Here is a 20222-nt window from a genome sequence, read left to right on the forward strand (position 1 = left end):
GCCGGCAGCACAGCCCGGTGAGGTCTGCAGGTCTCTGCTGCTTGTTCATCCCCTTGGTCGTAAAGAGACCTGGTGCTGAAGATCTCTGGATCCCGCCCGTAGGTGGAGTTCCGAAGTTCCTGGTTGTTGGGTTGTGTTCAGTTCAGAGTGGTATGTATGTGTGTCAGAACAGTCAGTTATCAACTGGCGTCGGAAGAAACGTGACGGGCTGTCACTTCTTTGTGACACCTGATTGAACCGTAGTCGCCGAGATGTCTGGCAACCCTGAAGGGTTCAGCCCAACAAGGATCATTATCCTTCCATGGAATGCCATGCCAGATGAAAGTCTGGATTGACGAGATGCCGCATCTGATACCGGCATCTGTTTCTGTGCCATCTCGAGGCGATCGAGGCCTGCAGTGATCGGCTTCGACCCCGGTTTTCGGTTCCATTCGCCCACAGTCAAGCTTGCTAGTAAGCCTCGACGAGAGCCCGACGTCGTATCGACATTACCATCTCAGCCGCCCTACCGCCTCTCCTTCGTCTCTCAACACAATGTCGGCTGCTGTCACATCCAGGCGGATCAGGAACTCTGTGATCCAATCTTGGGAGCCGACCGCGAGGATCGCCCCCACCTGACAGTTCGGCTATGACCACTAGTTCGGTTCAGCTCAATCCCTTGCCGTTGCACCTGTCAGGGCCGGCACGATTCAGACACTGGCATCAAGATAACTAATGACAAGGACTGGTATAATGCAGTTTGCAATGCGACCTCGCTAACTTAGCGAAGCCGGCTCCAGTTCTTTGAAGTCGACAATGGCAGCGCCGGCGAGGCTCCAGGCACGCACCAATCACGGCGCTACCCGTTCGCTATACAGTCTCCATTGCCTGCGCGGAACAACTCCGTTTATCTTGGTACCTCGGCGTTGCATCGTGGATTCCTAGAGGCATTAATGCCAGTTCGGTGAGTCCCTGGAGGCACTAGGCAAAGACCGAAGTGCACCTGATCGGCCCTCAGTACAATAAGTAGCATGGCCTTTGGGGCACCACTTCTCCTGAGGGTTCTTGTGCTTGTGACCATCTGTCTTGTCAAGTGGCGTTGCTGTTTTCGAAAACGGATATAAGCGCAGCCTGGCATGTAAACCTTGTAACCCAATTCAGTTTCCCCGACATGCTCGATGAGACAGACGACGTCAATGCTGAAGCCTGACAAGATAGGCATGCCGTGATTTAGTTGGTGGAACCAATGGCCTGATCGCGATGAAGATATGCCACAGGTAAGCATGGGGCAATCGTTCAAGTTGTCCATGGTAAGGGTCAAGAAGCATGGACAAGCCGGAGACGTTAGTGTCAAGAGCGAGTCAAGTAGTTTGTGCTGTCAGCCTAGTCCCCCATCGCCATACGAAGCGAACTCCTCGAAATAGCAAGGAGTCCGCTTCCGCTCTCATGATCCCGGGAATGACAAGGCTTCTCGCGTACACATGGCCAAGAAACCAGTGGCCCGTGCCTGAACGGATCTGATGGAGTTGGTGGTGGGATGGGGTTGTGTGGTGGGTTCCGGGATGTGCTGTTCGTGGAAACAGAAGGGTTGGTGAACATGGGATTTTTCTCAGGTGAGGTCCATAGTAGCGTCATCATCGGTAATTGGCAAGGGGAGTTTGCTGTAAATGGTATTAGAGTTGGCCAACAGGCTTTGGGCTTGGCGGTTACGAGGCCACGTTCTCAGCCGTGGCAGAACCGTTGGTACGACACTGTCAAATGTCAATAAGCGGTCTTAGCCACTTTGCTCGTCCCTATTCTCCTCTTGGGCTTTTTGGCTGGTCCTTGGCATATGAAGTTTTGACTTAAAACCTCGAACGTGCGACAGCGTTGTGAATGCAGGCTGAGGCGGACCCTGGCTGAACGTGCCAGATTTCAGTCAGAGGGTTCAGGCTGGCTAATGGTCTGATCTGAGTACCCGTTTCAACGGTTGCTTCCGATTGGCGTGAGCAGGTGTGGCACGTGGCAGCCATTGCTAAATCGACCATTGTTTTGAGCTGGTCTCAGGTCAGATCATGGGAGGGACGACGGTAGGGCCAGAGAAGCGTAGGGCAGGACAGGAAAGGGCAGGACAGGGCTGGGTGACGTACAGACAGCAAGCAAGCACTTTGGCCGAGTGTGTGCTCTTCGATCAAGGAGCTTGGCCAGGCTCAGATCTGACCATGCAAACATATTTGCTTCTTTCCACGATTGGCGACGTCTGGCCGCACCCATACCATACCAGACCATGCCATACCATCCATACCCATGGCCGATGCATACGAGATTAAACCAGCCAGAGCCGGATGGTCCGTCACCGCAAGATCCATATCCATGCGAGGGTGCATTGACAAAAGCCTCTGCTGAATCTGACGGCAACTCAAAGCCGTCCTGACTGTCATTTTTGGCACGGTTGCAACAGCAGAGTAAGAAACGAATTGCCGCCAAGAGTTGATTGGCGACTCCTGGAGGACAATCCTTGCAGAACAGATGAGGAGGGATGATCGGTTGGTTGGTGGTGTGGCCTGTGTGGGTGGCAGGGCCATGGCTGCAGGAGGTCGTCCGTCTTGTCGTTGACGACTACAGTGCGACTGGCATTCAGTGGATGAATGTTGTGAAGGTGGCCTGAGGCAGTGATAGCAATTGGCTCTTTCCCCATCCTCATTGAGTTTCTGACCTTCTCAATCTATGCCAAGGTCGCGATTGGATATTCCAATCCAAATAGTATCAAAAGCCACCCAGAGTATATTTTGTTTTGCGGCGTATGTGCAGATTACAAAAACGGTCGGGCTTGTCATACGGAATGAGCTATCACAACTCCCGGACGTTGTCCTTGGTGTTGCTGGACCGGCATTGATTCGCTGCAGACAAACCGTTGTTGGCACCATGCTTCTGGCGCTAGTCCGATGTAGCCTTGGGAGTCTTTTTTTTCGTAGGTAGGTTGTATGCGAGCAACAGTCGTCGGCGGAGGCGGACTCAGACTCAGTCGCGAGCTTGCTGCAATGCAGTCTTGCAGATCGACTGAACTGCAAGGTGCATTACACACACTTACTCCCATGGATGCGCAGCTCTCCCCTAATTGCCGGTCAAAGCGTCCTATACGGCTGCCATGTTGCCCGGCAGAAATGAACAGGAATGAAGAGGGCTTGCGATATACATACTGTACATCCATGTATGTGATGCATTAGGGTTGAAGATTTTCAGGTGCAGATTACGGAGTGGACTTGAATATCAGAGCAGCCACGCGACACCGTCTGCCCGGTGGTAACGGCCAAGGACACTAGCGGGACCTATCAGACCCCCGAGAGCGATATTCCAAGGGCCTCATGTGCGAGACATCTGCCCATCTCTTGAGCCAGCCTTATGCGCGTTGAAAGAGGTAGTCTGCCTGTATCCGTAGACCGCTCCAGCTCGGTCGGTCCACTAGATACTTGCTGTACAGGCTGTACGATGAAGCAGATGAACCTGTATGCTGTATCTCGCCAGCCACACGATGGAGAAGGAGCCCACTGGAAACTGGAGATGAACCAGCGCCACATCTCCAGTATTACTGTACCTTGACTGAGCAGGGCCTTCACGCATCACCGCACTCACTCCTGCGCCAGCATCTGGATCCATCCATGACCCCGGCATCTCCAGCAGCAGGTGTCATCGTGTGTAATGGACAGGTACTGTACCCGTGCTTGCCCTCCTGCTTGATCAAGAGAGTGAGCCTCCATCGCACTAGCGCGCCGGATGTAGGTGCAAAATTCCCGCAGCGCGCGCCCTGGCTCGGCCTGCCTGCCTACCTACCTGGCAACTGGGACTGGGAACTGGGTCGTAGCAGGCGCCTCGTCTCGTGTCTTACAGGGTCGAGGGCCAGACATCAACGGAGACGTCCTTCGCCGAGGCGGTGAGGACAGGCATCACGATGGATGCTGCTCGCTCCGGACGGGGCGGTTCGGTTCCTCCAGGCTTTTCCAAGGCAACGTCGAGCGTTGGATCGTATGATCAGCAAGCCCAACACTTATCATGGGCTCGCCAATCTAGTTAGCATATCCCGCCTAGCATGATCTCTGCGTGCAATCCGTCAAGAACCCCTCACCGCGAATGCAACACTAGAGGAGGAGATGTCATCTCTGAAGAAGCGATTCCCCGGGGAGCCATGCTTAGCCGTAGCGCGCAGCGTTTGGGGAAGGGAAGTAGTGGGATGGAAGGGAAGGTTGGGCGGAAGAGATGGGTTGCGCCCGCGCCCGCGCCGCCGCCGCCGCGAGCCTCACGGGTGCCGGATGATCAGCAACCGCATTTTCTGGATTGGACCTGGAAATGTCGGAGAAAGAATTCGACATTTGTTTGGCCTCGAATCAAGCCTCGTGGACGACACCTCACCTAGGAAAGAAAAAGTGTGTGGGGACCAGTAGCAGCGAAGCCCAGCCCAGCCAGAAATACATGTACTGTAATGCACCGGCGTTGGTTTCACCCGTTGCCAACCACCCCCCCCAGTTCTAAACTCTAATTCAGGATAAGGCGTCTATCACCATCTCCTTATGGCGTTGGCGCGGTCGGCATTATTGGCAATCATCCATGGTTTTGGTAACCTGCGACGCCATTCCGGCCCGTAATGGACGTGGCTTTGGCTCGAGCCGTCGACAACTTCGTCATGTTTGAATCAGAGAACCTCGCATCCCGGTGAGGCAACACAAAAGGAGTTGAACCATGCCTTAATCGTTCGAGCCTGGGGTAAAGGGGAGAGGGATCTCGATATTATGGGCCTGGCTGGACCTGGCTGGGTTGATACGATGCGATGCGATGCGATGCTGCGCTGTGCAGTCCCTACTGTGCTGGGCTGCTCGTCCAGGCGGCTGCATCGGCGTCAGGGGACGGGAGAGGGCTGTGCATGCATCATGGCCTGATCGACCGTAGGGCCAACGGCCATGGATGAGGTTGATATGGGATGCTTGCCCTCTCCAAGGGTACCTGGGTATTATTATTCATCATTTGATCATCTGGGGCATAGATCAAGGTTACACTGAGCTTTCATCATCAACTTTGACCCTCAGCTCTCATGGTCAAAATGCGACAGGTCAGCTGTCCGTCCTGGCTGCGCGTCACTCAGACCTGATAACCGAATTTTGCCAAAGTGCTGGCATGGCATGGCATGGCAGCCCGTAAAGCCCTCTTCTCTTCATCAAATCAACCTCGGCGCTGCTGTGTTGGCTGGAGGATGTGGAGGCGGCGTTTGAAACGTCGGGGTCTGGAAGTCCTTCAGGGCAGACCATCCAGCAAATCGAGGCTAGCGGAAGGCAGGGGGCTTCCCGCACCAGCAGGATCCTTGGATCCTCCACCTGGGATGCGACCTACGGCGGATGCTCTTTCACGCACAACATCCAACTTGGGAATCGATACTATCGAAAGTTTGCAATCTTAATAAAAACAGACATGAGGTGAGGTGAGGTGCTGTGCGGTGAGACTTTTTGGTGTTGTATGTGCGCTTGCGTGTGTGTGTGTTGTGTTACCAAGGACAGCAATAAAGAGGCATTAGGGTTTCCTCCGTCCGAGAGGCGTCTACCTGCGGTAAGCGGCACGCGGAAAATTGCAACAGGGGATCGCCCAGAGCCCAGTCGAGGCCCCCCTCCCAAGCTCGCCTTGTGGCTCTGAAGCCCTTGGCTTGCCCTGTTGAGCCTGGAGCCCGGAGCATGGGCTTGAGCTTGGGGGGGTAGCATGGATAAGGGTCAAGCGGGTGACGGTGGGAAAAGAGCCGAAGTCAGGAACGGCATGGTGACAATCGGCCGGGACGGACCAGGGTGCTGGCTGTGGGTGGTGGGGAAACACCGCTCAGCAGGCTCAAGTGGCATTGTGGTTTATCCTGCTAAGGGCGAAGAGCACGTAGACTCCGCGTCATGGCTCGAAATAGATGCCATATAGTGGTCAATGGTTCTGCACGGCTTGCTGCGAGCCCGACTCCTGTCTGATATTGATGCTGTATCAGGTCGACTCGGCGTGCCTCGTGTGCCTCGTTTGCCCCTACCTCCCTAAGCACTTGCAAAAGGCTATTCTGGATGTCCCGGGCTCGATCCCGTTTCCTCTTCAGGCTCCTGCTCAGAGCGCCAGGAGCCAGAATGGGATGCTGATGAGACGGGACGAGGCACTCACTCGCGGATGACATGAGCGCCCTGGACCGGCACGAGCCTAACCAAGGTCAGTCTGGCAAGTGTTGGGTTGGTCGACCCGACCCCGCCCTCTGGTTTGACTCCCGCCTTGTCCAACGTGCAAGGTGCCGCCTAGACGTCGTTGGGTCGCCGCCAACAGCTGTCAAAGAGAGTTGTTCGAGTCAAGCTGCGATGGCATTGTTGTGGCCGGCGAGTCGATGGAGCGGGGAGCTCAATGGAGAACAACAATGAGAAGACGGCTGACTAACGGGCACACTCCTGCTCGAGGCACAGCAGCACAAGGACGGCATAGGGGAATGTGGGGGAGGAGAGCTGAGATTATCCACCGCAAAGGACTGCAGGTACAGGCAGTAGTATGTACATTTGCTCGTCAGTCGTAAGAGTGAGGTACATACATCGGATACATGCCCGCCTCCAGGTCCAGCTCCCTGCTCTACCGTGTAACACCGTTTGCCACCTTTTTTGTGCACATCTCATCTCGTGCAGTCTCTCATCGGCTCTGGGCCGCCCTGCCCTGCCCTGCCCTGGGCTCCGGTGAACTGGTCCCATCATGGGCCATCTCCAAAAAAGCACAACCTACGGTACGTACCGCGCGCCATGGCTGAGGCGCCCGTGGATCCATGGAAAAGTCCATCCCCACTTGGCGTTGGCGCGCTCAACCTCACCCCAGCCCCGACGCTATCCCAAGCCCGCTCGTTCACACCCACAACTCCACATTTTCACACGCCCATTAATGAGAGCGAGAGAATGAGAGAGCGCATCTTGCACGCCCACCCTCGCGAGGGCTGGCTGGATCTCTCTCCCCCAGCTAATACCTCACTTTGCACCGCAGACAGACGCAGCCAGCAGATGCAGGACAGGCAGTAGACAGCTTCCAACAGGCATCAAGACGGTGGATTCTGCGGGCACTTTGGGGCAAAAGCGGATCGCCGCCGCCGCCGCCTCATCGTCTGTCTGCGTCTTCGTCTGTTTAGAAGTGAGGTGCTCTCCTCTGGTGGTCGCGCCGGGGAAGCAAGATGGCTCAACCGTCGTGCTTCTTTTCTCGTCCGTTCTCTTCAAATCTCTTGCCCTCCCGTCATGAGCTAGCTAGCGCACATCTGATGCATGCAGTCGGCTCGTCTTCTCAGCCTTCTACGCATCACCTACGCGCACTTGGCGGGATCCGCTAATTGATCCCTTGCCTTGCAAGACGCCCTCGTCTCGTCGTAGGTCGTCTTCGTCGTCCGTCGACACCCTTCCCTTGGCACCCTCGTTCGCTCGCTCGACACCACCCTCGACGCCATTAGGCTCCTCGGCTCCTGGTCCCCTGTCCCGGTCTCAACGTCGTCGACAAACGCACTGTGTCTCTGCCAAAAAAAAAAAATTTCCCCTCTGCGCTGCGTGCTTTAACTTGCTTGGTGCTATCATTGGAAACGCCCAATGGTTGCGTCGCAGCGCTCGCGGTGATGGGGCGGCCCCTAACACCTAAACAAGACACCACAGGTCTCGCTCACACTATCGTGGCCCGCACTACACCACCTTGGACCATCGCTTCGTACTCTCGCCCATTCGTCTTGACGCACTACCTACCTACTCCAGCTCTTAGCTCACCCGGGCACTTTACGCCGCCATCGATATGTTCGATACCTCCTCGTCTCAGTCCGTTGTTAGTGCCCGCCCCGTTCTCCATCCTGCCCGTCCATCCCATCCCATGGATCCATGCCCACATATCGTTTCCTGGCCCCTGATGCATCTCTTCATCTCACTCACCTGTTTCTCCATCAGCCTCCCTCCCTCTCGCTCAAACTTCCCTCTCTCCCTCCTCCTCCATCTCCCCAAATCCTCGCCCATGACCATCTTGTCCCCCCTCCCCCCCGTTGCCGAATGAGCCCCACTGACGCCCGCCATTGCAGGGGCCCCTTGGTTCCTCTTGATCTCCTGCGTGGTTCCTTGCTGGTCCCGGTGCATGCCATGCCATGCTCGCCGCACACCTATAACTAAGTGCGATTTGCGACATCGAGGGCGTTTGCTGCTCGCCGCCTGGTCTTGTCTTTCACCTCCCCCGTCCACTTTGTCATTTGGCATCTGCATGGTCCTGGTCCTGGGCTGCTGCTGCTGCTATCAAAGCACTCTCTCCACTGCCCTTACCCAGCGGGACCTCGTCTCGTCCCAGGCCCAGAGCAAGCTGGCCGTTTATTGATATCTCGCCGACCCCCCCGTCTCGCAGTCCGGATACCTGACTCGACTCGCCTCAGCTAAACACCACACCTGACTTGAGCCAGACCTACCCATCTCAACCTCTCGAACTCATAACAGCTCGTTTGGCCAATCTCATCCCCTGGACAAGGCCCTGTTCACTTGGCGCATACCGCGTCAGCTTCTTGTCCATCTCAAACCCCAATCTTTGTTTCTATCCTTGACCTCGGCTTCGTCCCTACCGAGTTGCCGTCACATAAGACTCTTGCTCCCAGCGATTGTGTCTTATAGACCCAAGGCAGAGCTATTTCTGTTCAATATCTCCATACTCTGGTTCGACCGCACACTCCTTAGCTCTATCAACCCAATCGTCCTCGAGGCAACAGCCGACTCGCCTACAACGGCATAACACAGTCGTATAGAACGAACTGTGGCTCGCTTCACATCAACACGGTTGCCGCCGCAGACGTCGCCCTCTCGTATCTCCCAACCGACCCCAGCTGATCTACGAGGTCTTCATCTGTCTGTGTTTTTCGTTGCGGAGTCCCCCGATCCTTCGTCTGGAACAACCTGGACCTGGACAGGAGTACCAGCTCGGACCACGCGCAAGGCTCAGCACCTCTTCCGATCCTTTCCCCGGCCCCAGCCAAATCTCTTCCCGATCCACTAGGCCTGGATCTGCCTGCATTAACACGCCTTATTAAGTTGAGCTGCCAGTTCCCGCGCTTTTCGTCTCCTCCCCATCTGCCTCTTTCATATCTTCAGTCACACGTTGGACACGCCACCGAAACTCGATATACAGAAGAATCCTTCACTTGCGAATCACTTGCCGCATAGTCCTTGGATAATCGCTTAGTCTTGATTCTCATCTTTTGGAGTACTCAACTAGACTGCTATTCTACCACCACCACCACCACCCTACCTCACTCTCGCGCTAATCGTGCTTTTAATTTCGCCTAAGAGTCAACTATTTGGTTGTGACTCTATCTCCAGATCCGAACAAGACTTGATATCCTTTCGGAAACTGCAACAATTCCTCGCCGAACCAGCCAATCTTAGCATGCTGTGATTAGGTGGTGGCTTGCATTACTGTACCCAACAACCACCGACATCATCGGCGCAACGCCCCTCGTCATCACCGAGACCACCACGAAGACAACATGGAGCTGATGGAACTGGTTGAAAACGAGCCTACCGCTCGTCCCTTTCAGTGCGATTGGCAATCATGCACTAAAGTACTTGAACACGCCCTGAGACTCATATTCGACCAAGCTGACACTTGTCACCAGAGCTTTAATCGCAAATCCGATTTGCAGAGACACTACCGGATACATACCAATGAGCGACCTTATTCGTGCTCTATCCCCGGCTGCGGGAAGAGCTTCATTCAACGGAGTGCCTTGACCGTTCACATCCGAACTCACACTGGAGAGAAGCCACACCAGTGTCAGCACATTGAATGCGGAAAACGATTCTCAGATGTACGTACGATTAGGGCTTACACCTTAACCACGCTAACTGGCCATGACAGTCTTCGAGTCTTGCCCGTCATCGCAGGATTCACACTGGAAAGCGCCCTTACAAGTGCGCCCACGACGGGTGCTCCAAGAGGCAGGTTAAGACACGGATGTCTTTGATCCCCTTTGCTAACTCGCATTCCAGCTTCTGCAGAAAGACGACAATGGTCAAGCACCAACGTCGATCGCACCAACAAGGAATGAACCCCAACGATATCCTGGACGACTGCTCCTCGGACTCCGATGATGACGAGCCCCCGTCCACTCCTCAGCACTCTGGGATGACCTGGTCCCCTCAGGATATGGTTCCCATGAACCAAGGGATCCCGCACGGCTCATTGCATCGCTCGGCTTCTTATGCCGACTTTGAGCAGCAAGTCCATGGGCAGCATCTTCAGCAGCAGTACGGCGGCCGACAAGGCCTTCCTCCTAGCGTTCCCCACGAGTTCCATGGACCACCCATGCCTGACCATCATGCGGGCGTCCAGATGGTTCATCGACCCACGAATATGCCACGCCAGGCATACTATGTAACTGAGCAAGGAAACCCCGGCGTTGCCACCATGACGAGTGCCGTTCAGCCTCATTATCAACTCCCTCAGCAGGTGGAGCGACCTCCCATCGACATACCATATCCGGCTTCAGGAATTGCAACCTCGATTCAGAGCAGTCCCAGTGCCTTTTCTGCCACCTCGGTTCCTAGCCCAATGATCCCGGAGGGCTTCTACGCGCATCAACCTGGAAACCCACCAGCCTATAGCGCGGCGGATTCTCAGCCGGCTATAATCCAGTACCACCAACCTATCCAACATCCCATGAGCCAGTCTCAGCCACCTGTGACTTCCCAAGCACCGCAGATTCAGGCTCCGCCGGCTGACCACTATCCTCAACCGCCTACTCAGCCACAACAGGAGCAGTGGGCTCATTACGACCCGCCGATCGAAGTCACGACTATTGGACAGTTGCCGGCCTACGGAACTGGGGTTTACGATCTCTACGGACCGAAGATTGAGTTTGATGACCCGACAATGCAGCTACCAAGCAGCAGGCTTGCGAGCCTGTGATCGATTCAAGCTTGGAGACCGTTTCATGTTTAACGAATATTCCCTTGGATGACCATGCTCCAGATCGTCATTTTGTTCACGACGATAACTTGTAACACCATAATCATACCCGGGCTGGACCACGCAACGATTCCCCTATCATTGATTTGATTCTTGTTCTTTTGAAGAGAATATACCCACCAGGACTTTTAGGACCTGACATGAACGGGCTTCAGAGCCTGTTGAACAAAGTCCATTGGCATTTCCCCTAGACCGCATGAAAGATACCATACCCAACGCGAGAGCATCTATTGGCGTTCTAGTCTAGCCTCACATCCTGAGCGAACTCACGGGCTACTCTTCACCCCTTTTTGCGATTTTTATTCTTTTTCTGTTTGGGCGCAGCAAGTGTGATGTCTGAGTCACATACGATGGGTTGTTTCCCATCAACTCAGCCTCACTATCTAATGGTTCTCTGGGATCTTTGCTGTTCTTGGGCATTTCTTTCACAATGTGTTACAGTGTGTTTGTTTGTTTGAGTTGATTTGCATTTCAAGTTCTTGCCGTTCCGGCATGAGATGACGCTGATACCCTCCAAAAAGTTGTGTCGATGTTGGATCAGGCGTACAGTTTATTCCCAGACAGTGGGTGGGCGGGCGACAGGGCGGGCGGCGGCACGGCTGGGGTATATAGGAGGGATTCGGGGCCATCTAGAAGACCACTTCTTCAGCGCTGACAACGGCATGTCGAGCTTGGATTCACGGACGCGATCATGAGTGACGATGGATGGAATGGAAGGAAAGACGGGAACGTGGAGGAACAAAAAGAGTTGAGCGTTCACACGAGACGAGGCCTGGGTTTTTGGTAATTTGCTGCATAGAGCGCAGTAGAGGGGAAGACAGCTACTATATACACAACACGTAGTTTGATGTTTGGCCCTTGCAATCTATCTTGAGTTTTCTCAGCGAGCGTTTCGGCGAGTTGTTGTATGTCTGTCCCTCTGATAATAACACTATGCCTCTGACTTACACTCAACTCAATGGCAATAGACCATTCTAGAATCAAACAGGGGTTCAGTTGTGAACCCAGACCAATCCAATGGCAACAACCTCAAATGACCTCACCGGAATCGGCCGTCGGAACATCTGGCGGCCGAGCGGAGATGACTCAGCAGCAGCCCAGAATGGGAAAGGTCGCCTCGTGATGCCGAACTGCGGACGAGAGTGGCAAGCAAACCAGACTACCCAACAATTACCAACTGACTTACCGATGATGGCTGTGCGCAATTCATCACGATGAGTACGGCCCGGTAGATTATTCTTCTCGTGTCTTTTATCAGACGTACGATACCAAGCCCACGTCCCACCTGCCTGTCCCGGGAGCCGTTGAAACATTGCAACCGACAGGACAGCCAGCCGAAACTCTACCTGGACGTCATCGAACCTCTCCGACCCGACCGTTCTTTGATCAATAGTCTTGAATCATCATTCTTTGGGGCATACTAGGCTCCTCAAACATCTCGTCATGGCTTACAACGCCATGGTGCTGCCGGTGAGTGCCTGCGGAGTTTGCGGATTTGACATGGCGGCGGACGGCGCTGACGAATGCGTCAGAACATGGCAGCAGCCACCACGGAACTATGGCCCTCAATCGCAAACACTGTGATGGTCCCTTGGAGAGGCTCGACTTCTCCTCTCCCCCGCCGATTTCCCTCATCCAAGGACAACGTCGAACAGTCTGTCGCAAGGACCAAGGCCGCTGAGCCTCAACACGTAAGTCGCAGCCTGGGTCGCGTGCTCATGAGTTTAAGCTAATTGCTGGCGCAGGCTGCCGAAATCCAGCTTCCCGACTTTCTTCGACGAGTGAACTTTGGCTCTCTTGCCTCGTGCGCAGGATCCGATGCGATGAAGCCGACTACTGCACAAACCACCATCTCCAGCCTCGGCCGGGTAGGCCTCCAGGCGTCCAACCCCATTCTGCGACATCCTTACTTTCAACCCCGCGCTGCGTCGTCTCCTTCGATCATCCGTCCGTTTATGCGATCGTCCCCCGGTATCTTGTCATCTTCTCGTGGTATCTCTACTTTTGGTTCTCTGAATGCTCAGCGACGAGGATTTGGAACTTCTAACGGAATTTCTCGCAACCAACTCGCGACTCTTGAGGAATCCGCCAACCGAAACCCCGGTAATGCGAATGCGCAGAATGCTTTCTATCAACTTCTACTCCGAGCCAACATGCCTGCTATTCTCGTTGAGCGATACCAATCTGGACGATTCGCGACCAACCCCGCAACTGACGATGCCTACCGAAAGGCTCTTGCCCTGCTCGGGGCCAGTGCTTCCTCGGCTGCTAACCCGACTGTGGCCTCTACCGGAAACAACCAGTGGCCTACCTTTGAGCATGCCGTTGCCAACGCTGCTGTGGGCGGGTCTGGAGTCGCCCCCAACGCCATGGGTGGCAAGGGCGAGCCCATTCACGTCATTGTCCAGGAGTCTACCCGATCCGTCATCTTCCGCTGGTTCAAGTTTCTCGCTGTTTTCGTTGTCATCACCTACCTCTGTTTCGCCGCTGTCACGATCGTGATTGAGACGCTCAGCACTTACCGTCGCGGACCCGGTGCCAAGCAGGACTCTGAAGTTAAGGCCGAAAAGCAAACCACCCGATTCAGCGATGTCCACGGCTGCGATGAGGCCAAGGAGGAGCTTCAGGAGGTTGTCGAGTTCCTCAAGAACCCCGAAAAGTTCAGCGACCTTGGTGCCAAGTTGCCCAAGGGTGTTCTCCTGGTTGGCCCTCCCGGTACCGGAAAGACGCTTCTTGCTCGAGCTGTTGCTGGTGAAGCTGGTGTTCCCTTCTTCTACATGTCTGGTAGTGAGTTTGATGAGATCTTTGTGGGTGTCGGAGCCAAGCGAGTTCGCGAGCTCTTCACCGCTGCCAAGTCCAAGTCTCCCGCCATTGTCTTCATTGATGAGCTTGACGCCATTGGAGGCAAGCGAAACCCGAGAGATCAGGCTCATGCCAAGCAAACTCTGAACCAGCTGCTCACCGAACTGGATGGATTTGACCAGGAGACCAAGATTATCATCATTGGAGCCACCAACCTGCCCACGATGCTCGACAAGGCCCTTACTCGCCCCGGACGTTTTGACCGTCATGTCAATGTTGAACTTCCCGATGTTCGTGGCCGAATTGCGATTCTGAAGCACCACGCGAAGAAGATCAAGGTTTCTCCTGACGTTGACCTGGAGGCTATCGCTGCCCGCTGCCCCGGCCGATCTGGTGCTGAGCTTGAGAACATGCTCAATGTTGCGGCTCTCCGAGCAAGCCGAGCCAAGGCCACGATGGTCTCAAAGCAGGACATGGACTGGGCATTTGACCGTGTGACGATGGGTTCTGAGCGCAAGTCGATGGTTGTTACGGAAAAGGAGAAGGAAATGACGGCGTACCATGAGGCCGGACACGCTCTTGTCCAGCTCTTTGACAAGGAAAGTTCCAGCACCCTGTACAAGGTCACGATTCTCCCCAAGGGTCCTTCTCTGGGTCACACGGCACAGCTTCCTCAGATGGACAAGTACTCTTACACTGCTGCCGAATACATGTCCAACATCCGAGTGTTGCTCGGAGGCAAGATGGCTGAGGAGATGCGATATGGTGACGACAAGGTCACGTCGGGTGTTTCATCGGTAAGAACTTACTGTCAGTCTTTTGAACGTGTTGAACTAACTCTGGGCCTGTAGGATTTGGAGCGAGCGACCGATCTCAGCTTCATGATGGTGACCCTCTTTGGCATGTCGAGCGCTCTAGGCCCTGTCGAATATGGCAGGAGATACGAGAATCTCAGCTCAGAGACCAAGGCAGCGATCGAGGGCGAGGTCCAAAAGACATTGAGAAAGTCATACGAGGATGTCAGGCACCTGCTCACAGAGAAGCGAAAGGAACTGGACTTGTTGGCCAAGGCTCTCGTTAAGTACGAGACGCTGGACAAGTCTGAGGTGGAGAAGGTGATACGGGGCGAGTCCCTCCCCGGCCGGGTGGTGGCACCCAAGGGACCCCTGACACTACCCATCCCGCAAGAGACCCCTACACCCCCAGGCCTGGGCGGTGTTGGCCAACCTCAACCTCCGGAGACACCGGCACCCCCAGCGGCGGCGGAGACATCCGATACCAACAGCTGAGAGGTTTAATCAGCAACCTACAGCATGTCAGGGCCGAGGAGAGATGATGGCCCTGGCGAGTTTGCACCACGATAGTAGATGGGCAAACACGCAAAAAGAAACGAGCGGCGATCCAACTCGAGGGCATGTGTTCATGGCGAGCATAGAATGGAATTGGGTGGATTGCGCTCGCGAGACATATCCGAGAGTGGGATTCATGAAGCGAGGGCAATTTGGCCTAATGAATGGGCGCCCAGCGAATGATTTTCTATGAGGAGGAGGGACAGCGATTTGCACATCGAGTTGGAAGTTGGGCGGCCATGATGAGGCGATAGCCATGAGCAAGCAGCCCTAATGAAGGATGCGAATCTTTGGCATAGGCCCGTGTAGTATGGACAATCCCTCTCGATTATATGCCTCAATTGTAATTTTACTTTGTATGATGATGCAGAGCTTGTGACGTCTAGTTGTGAAGGATACGAGATATGAAGACGCCCTTTCCGTGACATGAGGCCTAGACATCTCCTATTGCCTGTTTAGTCCAAGTGCAATGTTTACCTAAGATACCTATCAACAGATATATGCCGTGGATAGAAGCCGATAAGAAGGACAAAGCAGGAGGAAAAGAGGCAAGAGCAGTGGGGGATTCCGAAGCAACCGTCTTTGCCAGTTCGAATGACGAATGCGGGGCAAGCATTCCAATGCTTATAAACCCCCTCCTTCACTCACTCACCAACTCAATCTTGGATCGACGTCAGGAAAGAGCTCGAACAAGTCAAGATACACTCAATTGATAGACCGTTGGTCATTTAGAAGCATTGGACGATAAAGATTAGGCTGGACAGGAGACTCGACAACACTATTCACATCATGACCAAGGTTCTACTCACTGGTAAGTCAAGATGCCCAACAGATGATTTCCATGATGCTAACATGTGTTCAGGTGGCTCAGGCTTCATTGCCGGTACGTGATACTCAGCGTCTCCATCAAACCTCTCAACTAGAGATACAAGTAGTGAACCTCTCCTAACCCATCCCGCAGCCCACATCCTCGACCAGCTCCTCGAAAAGGACTACACCGTCGTCACCACCGTCCGCTCCGAGGCCAAGGCTCAAAAGATCCGCGACGCCCACCCGGGAAAAGCCGCGGACGGCAAGCTCGAGGTGGTCATCGTGCCGGACATTGCTCAGACGGGAGCGTTTGACGAGGTGGCCAAGACGCCTGGCATCGATGCCGTGTTGCACACTGCGAGCCCCTTTCACTTTAATATCAGTGAGAAATCTTCAACTAGCAGAATGAGGCACGAGCTGATATGATGTAGCCGATCCCAAGAAGGATCTGGTTGATCCCGCTGTTATTGGTACCACGGGTATCCTCAAGGCCCTTCACGCCTCGGCACCGTCTGTCAAGCGTGTCGTCATCACGTCGTCGTTTGCCTCAATCCTAGACGAAGACAAATTTACTGACCCTTCAACCACATTTTCCGAGGCGAGCTGGAACCCAGTCACCGTCAACGACATCTCGCGATCCCCTGCGACTGCTTACCGCGCCTCAAAGACTCTCGCCGAGCGTGCGGCCTGGGACTTTGTCGCTACCGAGAAGCCTTCTTTTGATCTGGTGACTGTGTGCCCACCTCTCGTCCTAGGTCCTGTCTCAAAGCACCTCGCAACTCTGGAGAGCATCAACACATCCAACGAACGTGTCGTCAGCCTTCTCCGCGGCGGTTGGAAGGACAGCATCCCCCCATGCACACCCGTACCCCTCTGGATCGACGTCCGAGATGCCGCCCGCGCCCACGTCCGCGGTCTAGAGAGCCCCGAAGCCGGCGGCAAGCGACTCTTTGCTACAGCCGGCTGGTTCTCCCACCGCGAGTTCGTCGACGCTGTGCAGCGCAACTTTCCCGAGTTTGCAGACAAGCTGCCCGGGCCCGAGGTCAAAGGGGGCGAGCTCCCGCCAAAGGACCAGATCTTCAAGTTCAACGTTGACGAGACCAACAAGATTCTGGGCATCGACTGGATCAAGGTTGATGAGAGTATCATTGACTTGGTAAAGTCGCTGAAGGAGCTGGGTATTTAAGGAGACATGGAGACAAATGAATACAAGTTTTAAAGACATGCTACACACTACAAGCCTAAGGGGGTAATTATACTGTAAACTCGTCAAACACACTCGTAACGATACATCCATGACGTCTCATCATGTCATGTACTCACTCATCATCACTATGACTCTTGCCTCCCTGCTATGAGATACATGCACATTCATGTATGAGCCCAAGATAACTTTTATCTTCCCCTACACTCCTTTCCACTTTAGTATCTCCCTCCCAGCCTCTCAAGGTCCGCCTCCTCCATCATTGGGCTACTCACACTCCTCCCCTTGACGAGCGACGACCCAGCAATGCCGCTCCAGCTTCCCCCGCTGTGCCTCCCAGCGTCTTTAGCGTAGCTCTCGGTCATGTCGCGAAGCTCCCTTGCCTCTGGCGAGAGCGTAATATCTTTCGCTAGTTGGTGGGCAGGAGGATAGACTGTCGCCCCCTTTCGTGGCGGACTGGATAGGGGTTTGGTAGGGGTCGATGGTCGGTTAGGGGGCGTGGATGGAAGTGCCCTGGTCGGCGGCGGTCCTGGACTGACGAGTATCTTGAACAGTCCATCACGAGATCGTGGAGGACGTGGTGGAGAACCGTTTCCATGACCAGGCATCTTTTGAACAGAAGCAGGAGGAGTGACGCCGCTGAAACTGGTCGAGCCGTCGTTCTGTCCCCCTTCTGGCGCCGTCATGACAATCATAGGGACAGGCGGAACTTGGTCCGCACTGTAGATCTTTGGTGTCCTCTCGTGTCTTGGTGTCAGGTTGCTGCTGGTTGGCGAACAGAGAGGGGACGCAGGGAATCCAGACCGATCTCGATGTCTACTACTCGTCGGTGATAGACTTGGCTCGCTGAGCGTAGGGAGGAACTTGCGCTCCCTAAGTCGCGCCGGTGGTGCCAGGGGCACGCCATCTGCGTCGGTGTGAGAGAGAGTCGGCGAGACGAGGGGAGTAGGTGAGTCTGCAGGGGGAGGTGATGTTGGGTGCTTGATGAGTCTGCGGATGTCGTTACGGCGGGACTTTCTCCTTCGAAGGAGACATACGACAAGGACAATGACAGCTGCTAGAATGACAACAGACAAGATGGCTATGGTGATCTTGACGCCCAAGGGAAGTCCAGTTTCATCCTTCTTGTCTTGCTCCTTGTTCGAAGGCTCCGAGGTGGTGACCAACGAGGGATCGGTACTGGTGGAATATGTTGTATCGGGCATTGAGCTCTGTACAGGTGCTGATGTTGAATTCTCTGAAGCCGTAGACCTTTTCGACGTGGCATCCTCTGAGGTAGGTACCTGAGATGTGCTCGATACACTCTCGAATGCTTCATCCTCGGCCCTATCTGCTGGCTGAGCCTTGTTACAATGAACATCACCTCCATGAGTAGACTCAAGATCACAAACGTAGTCTGCGTCTGGAGGACCTGGGTCAACTATTGAGTGATAGCCGATCCTGATAGCAGTGTCAGCCTCGGCTCACTCACAACCTCACTCAAATAGAGGAAATATCTTACTCCTGACAGGCGTTGATGAACCAATTCACATTGGCTAGTTGCTCATCAGCACCTCGTGCCCTCGGACCTTCCAGTGTCGCACATACGGTCTCTCCCACGCTCGCCGAGGTTGTCGACGCCACAGAGCTGAGAGTCGCAGCAGTAGAGGGCCCTGAAGGACCGGTGCTGCTGCTCGCCCCTGTCCCCCAGCGCCTCACACGCTCGCTCGAATGTCTCATCCTTGGGCAACAGCTCCCGCAGGAACCTCTCCCTGCACATGGCGATGCATTGCGGCGGATCCTTGACGTCGGCCGCGATGAAGCCCCAGCCGTGGCCGCTGCTACAGCCTCTCTTCCGGAGTCGACTTGAAGCCTGGCGTGCCATGGATGTGATTCAAGAGGCAGATAAAGAAGAGTGATGATGGTTCGGGCCGAACATGCTCTTCGAGGGAAGGCAATATGGATAGGAGGGTTTCAGCCAAATATGAGTTTGGCAACTCGAAACGACAGAGCAAGAAAGCCGGGACGAACAGTAAACGGAGTGATGTAAACGGAGAAGTGTGGGATGGAAACAGCAAACAGAAAAGACGGGACGCTGCAAGAGGGATGGGGGAAGGGCTCAAGATGGGTTCGTTTTGATAAACGGCCTTCACCCACCAACACCGCCCCCCCCTTCTTCTTGTTCGTGAGTCCAGACGCACCAAGCAGAAGCACAAGCAGTGATAGTTCCCACGGCAGGACCGGCAGCATGGACAAGATCAGGCTGGTGTGTCCGTGGCCACCGGCCGTAGGGCGTTACACCGCCCCCCCTGCGGTTACCCGCGTCCGACGAGAATAGCCTCGTATGGTATGAGTGATGGAATGACCTTCTTCTTCTAGGAGCCTTCCAGCGACGGCGTGGATGCCCACGGGTGCTGGGAGGGAGGGGGCTGCCTGCATGGAAGCGTCCATGGCGGGCTTCAGAACGAGCCGCCCTGCGTAGTCCCGAGAGGCTGCAGCGACGAGGCGGGAAATTTGCCTATGACGGGCCAGCCTTTCGAGGGCCTCTGATGCCGTTTGTCTTTTGCAGCGCGCAATCAGGGTGCCTTGTTGCGAGTAGCCATGGCCAAACGGGAGTCGGTAGGTGTGGCTGCCACGATGGGTTTGCACTCTTCTGGCCAGACATATCCACCATACATTGTCAAAGTTGATAGGAGAGGTAAGGTGAGCTGGGAGCATGTCACTTCTATGGTATTCAGAGAAGCTGCTATGTCTGTCTGTCTCTGTGCTGGCATATCAACCAACAAGCAACACCAGCTCAGAGACTCTGCCAGATGGGGTTATTCCCCAGTGGTTCCTCAAAGCCCTCGCACAATGGGGGTGCCTGACAAAGGCCTTCTTCTCCCCCGACTTCCCACTCGTTGTGTCGCATGCCCAAGACTCCCATGGCCATTGTTTGGCAGGTCAAGCGAGCAGTCGACCGGGGTCTCGCAGCCTGGTAACCAATAGCAATAGCCCTTTCGCGAACAGTGTTCAGCGCAATTGCTAGGGCTGGGGTGGGAAAAATCTGAGCATTGTCTCGTCTTGTGCAGCTTGCCGGCAAATCTTGCAGATCCTGACTTGAGGCAGGCATTTGA

At 54.8% G+C, this 20222-nt stretch overlaps 4 protein-coding genes across 4 annotated transcripts; 3 read left to right on the forward strand and 1 right to left on the reverse strand.

Moving 5' to 3' along the window:
- Window positions 1–10002: 10002 nt before the first annotated feature.
- On the forward strand, window positions 10003–10902 carry LRP88_07718 (uncharacterized protein; the record flags this gene model as incomplete). Its single annotated transcript, XM_083244235.1, has 1 exon — window positions 10003–10902. The coding sequence occupies one exon, from the start codon at window positions 10003–10005 to the stop codon at window positions 10900–10902; it is 900 nt and encodes a 299-aa protein (XP_083098729.1).
- Window positions 10903–12405: 1503 nt separating this feature from the next.
- On the forward strand, window positions 12406–15053 carry LRP88_07719 (P-loop containing nucleoside triphosphate hydrolase protein; the record flags this gene model as incomplete). The annotated part of the gene is made up of 4 exons (XM_083244236.1): window positions 12406–12432; window positions 12495–12653; window positions 12708–14561; window positions 14616–15053. 4 exons carry the CDS (start codon window positions 12406–12408, stop codon window positions 15051–15053), a joined length of 2478 nt encoding a protein of 825 aa, XP_083098730.1.
- An 849-nt stretch (window positions 15054–15902) lies between these two features.
- On the forward strand, window positions 15903–17109 carry LRP88_07720 (SDR family oxidoreductase; the record flags this gene model as incomplete). Its single annotated transcript, XM_083244237.1, has 4 exons — window positions 15903–15924; window positions 15976–15996; window positions 16075–16305; window positions 16355–17109. 4 exons carry the CDS (start codon window positions 15903–15905, stop codon window positions 17107–17109), a joined length of 1029 nt encoding a protein of 342 aa, XP_083098731.1.
- A 236-nt stretch (window positions 17110–17345) lies between these two features.
- Window positions 17346–18991, reverse strand: LRP88_07721 (uncharacterized protein; the record flags this gene model as incomplete). Its single annotated transcript, XM_083244238.1, has 3 exons — window positions 17346–18567; window positions 18629–18662; window positions 18715–18991. The coding sequence occupies 3 exons, from the start codon at window positions 18989–18991 to the stop codon at window positions 17346–17348; spliced, it is 1533 nt and encodes a 510-aa protein (XP_083098732.1).
- Between the last annotated feature and the right edge of the window lie 1231 nt (window positions 18992–20222).

Source organism: Fusarium phalaenopsidis, assembly GCF_050370095.1.
Source record: "Fusarium phalaenopsidis strain FUZ10S chromosome Unknown contig_32302, whole genome shotgun sequence".
Classification (NCBI taxonomy): Eukaryota; Fungi; Ascomycota; class Sordariomycetes; order Hypocreales; family Nectriaceae; genus Fusarium; species Fusarium phalaenopsidis.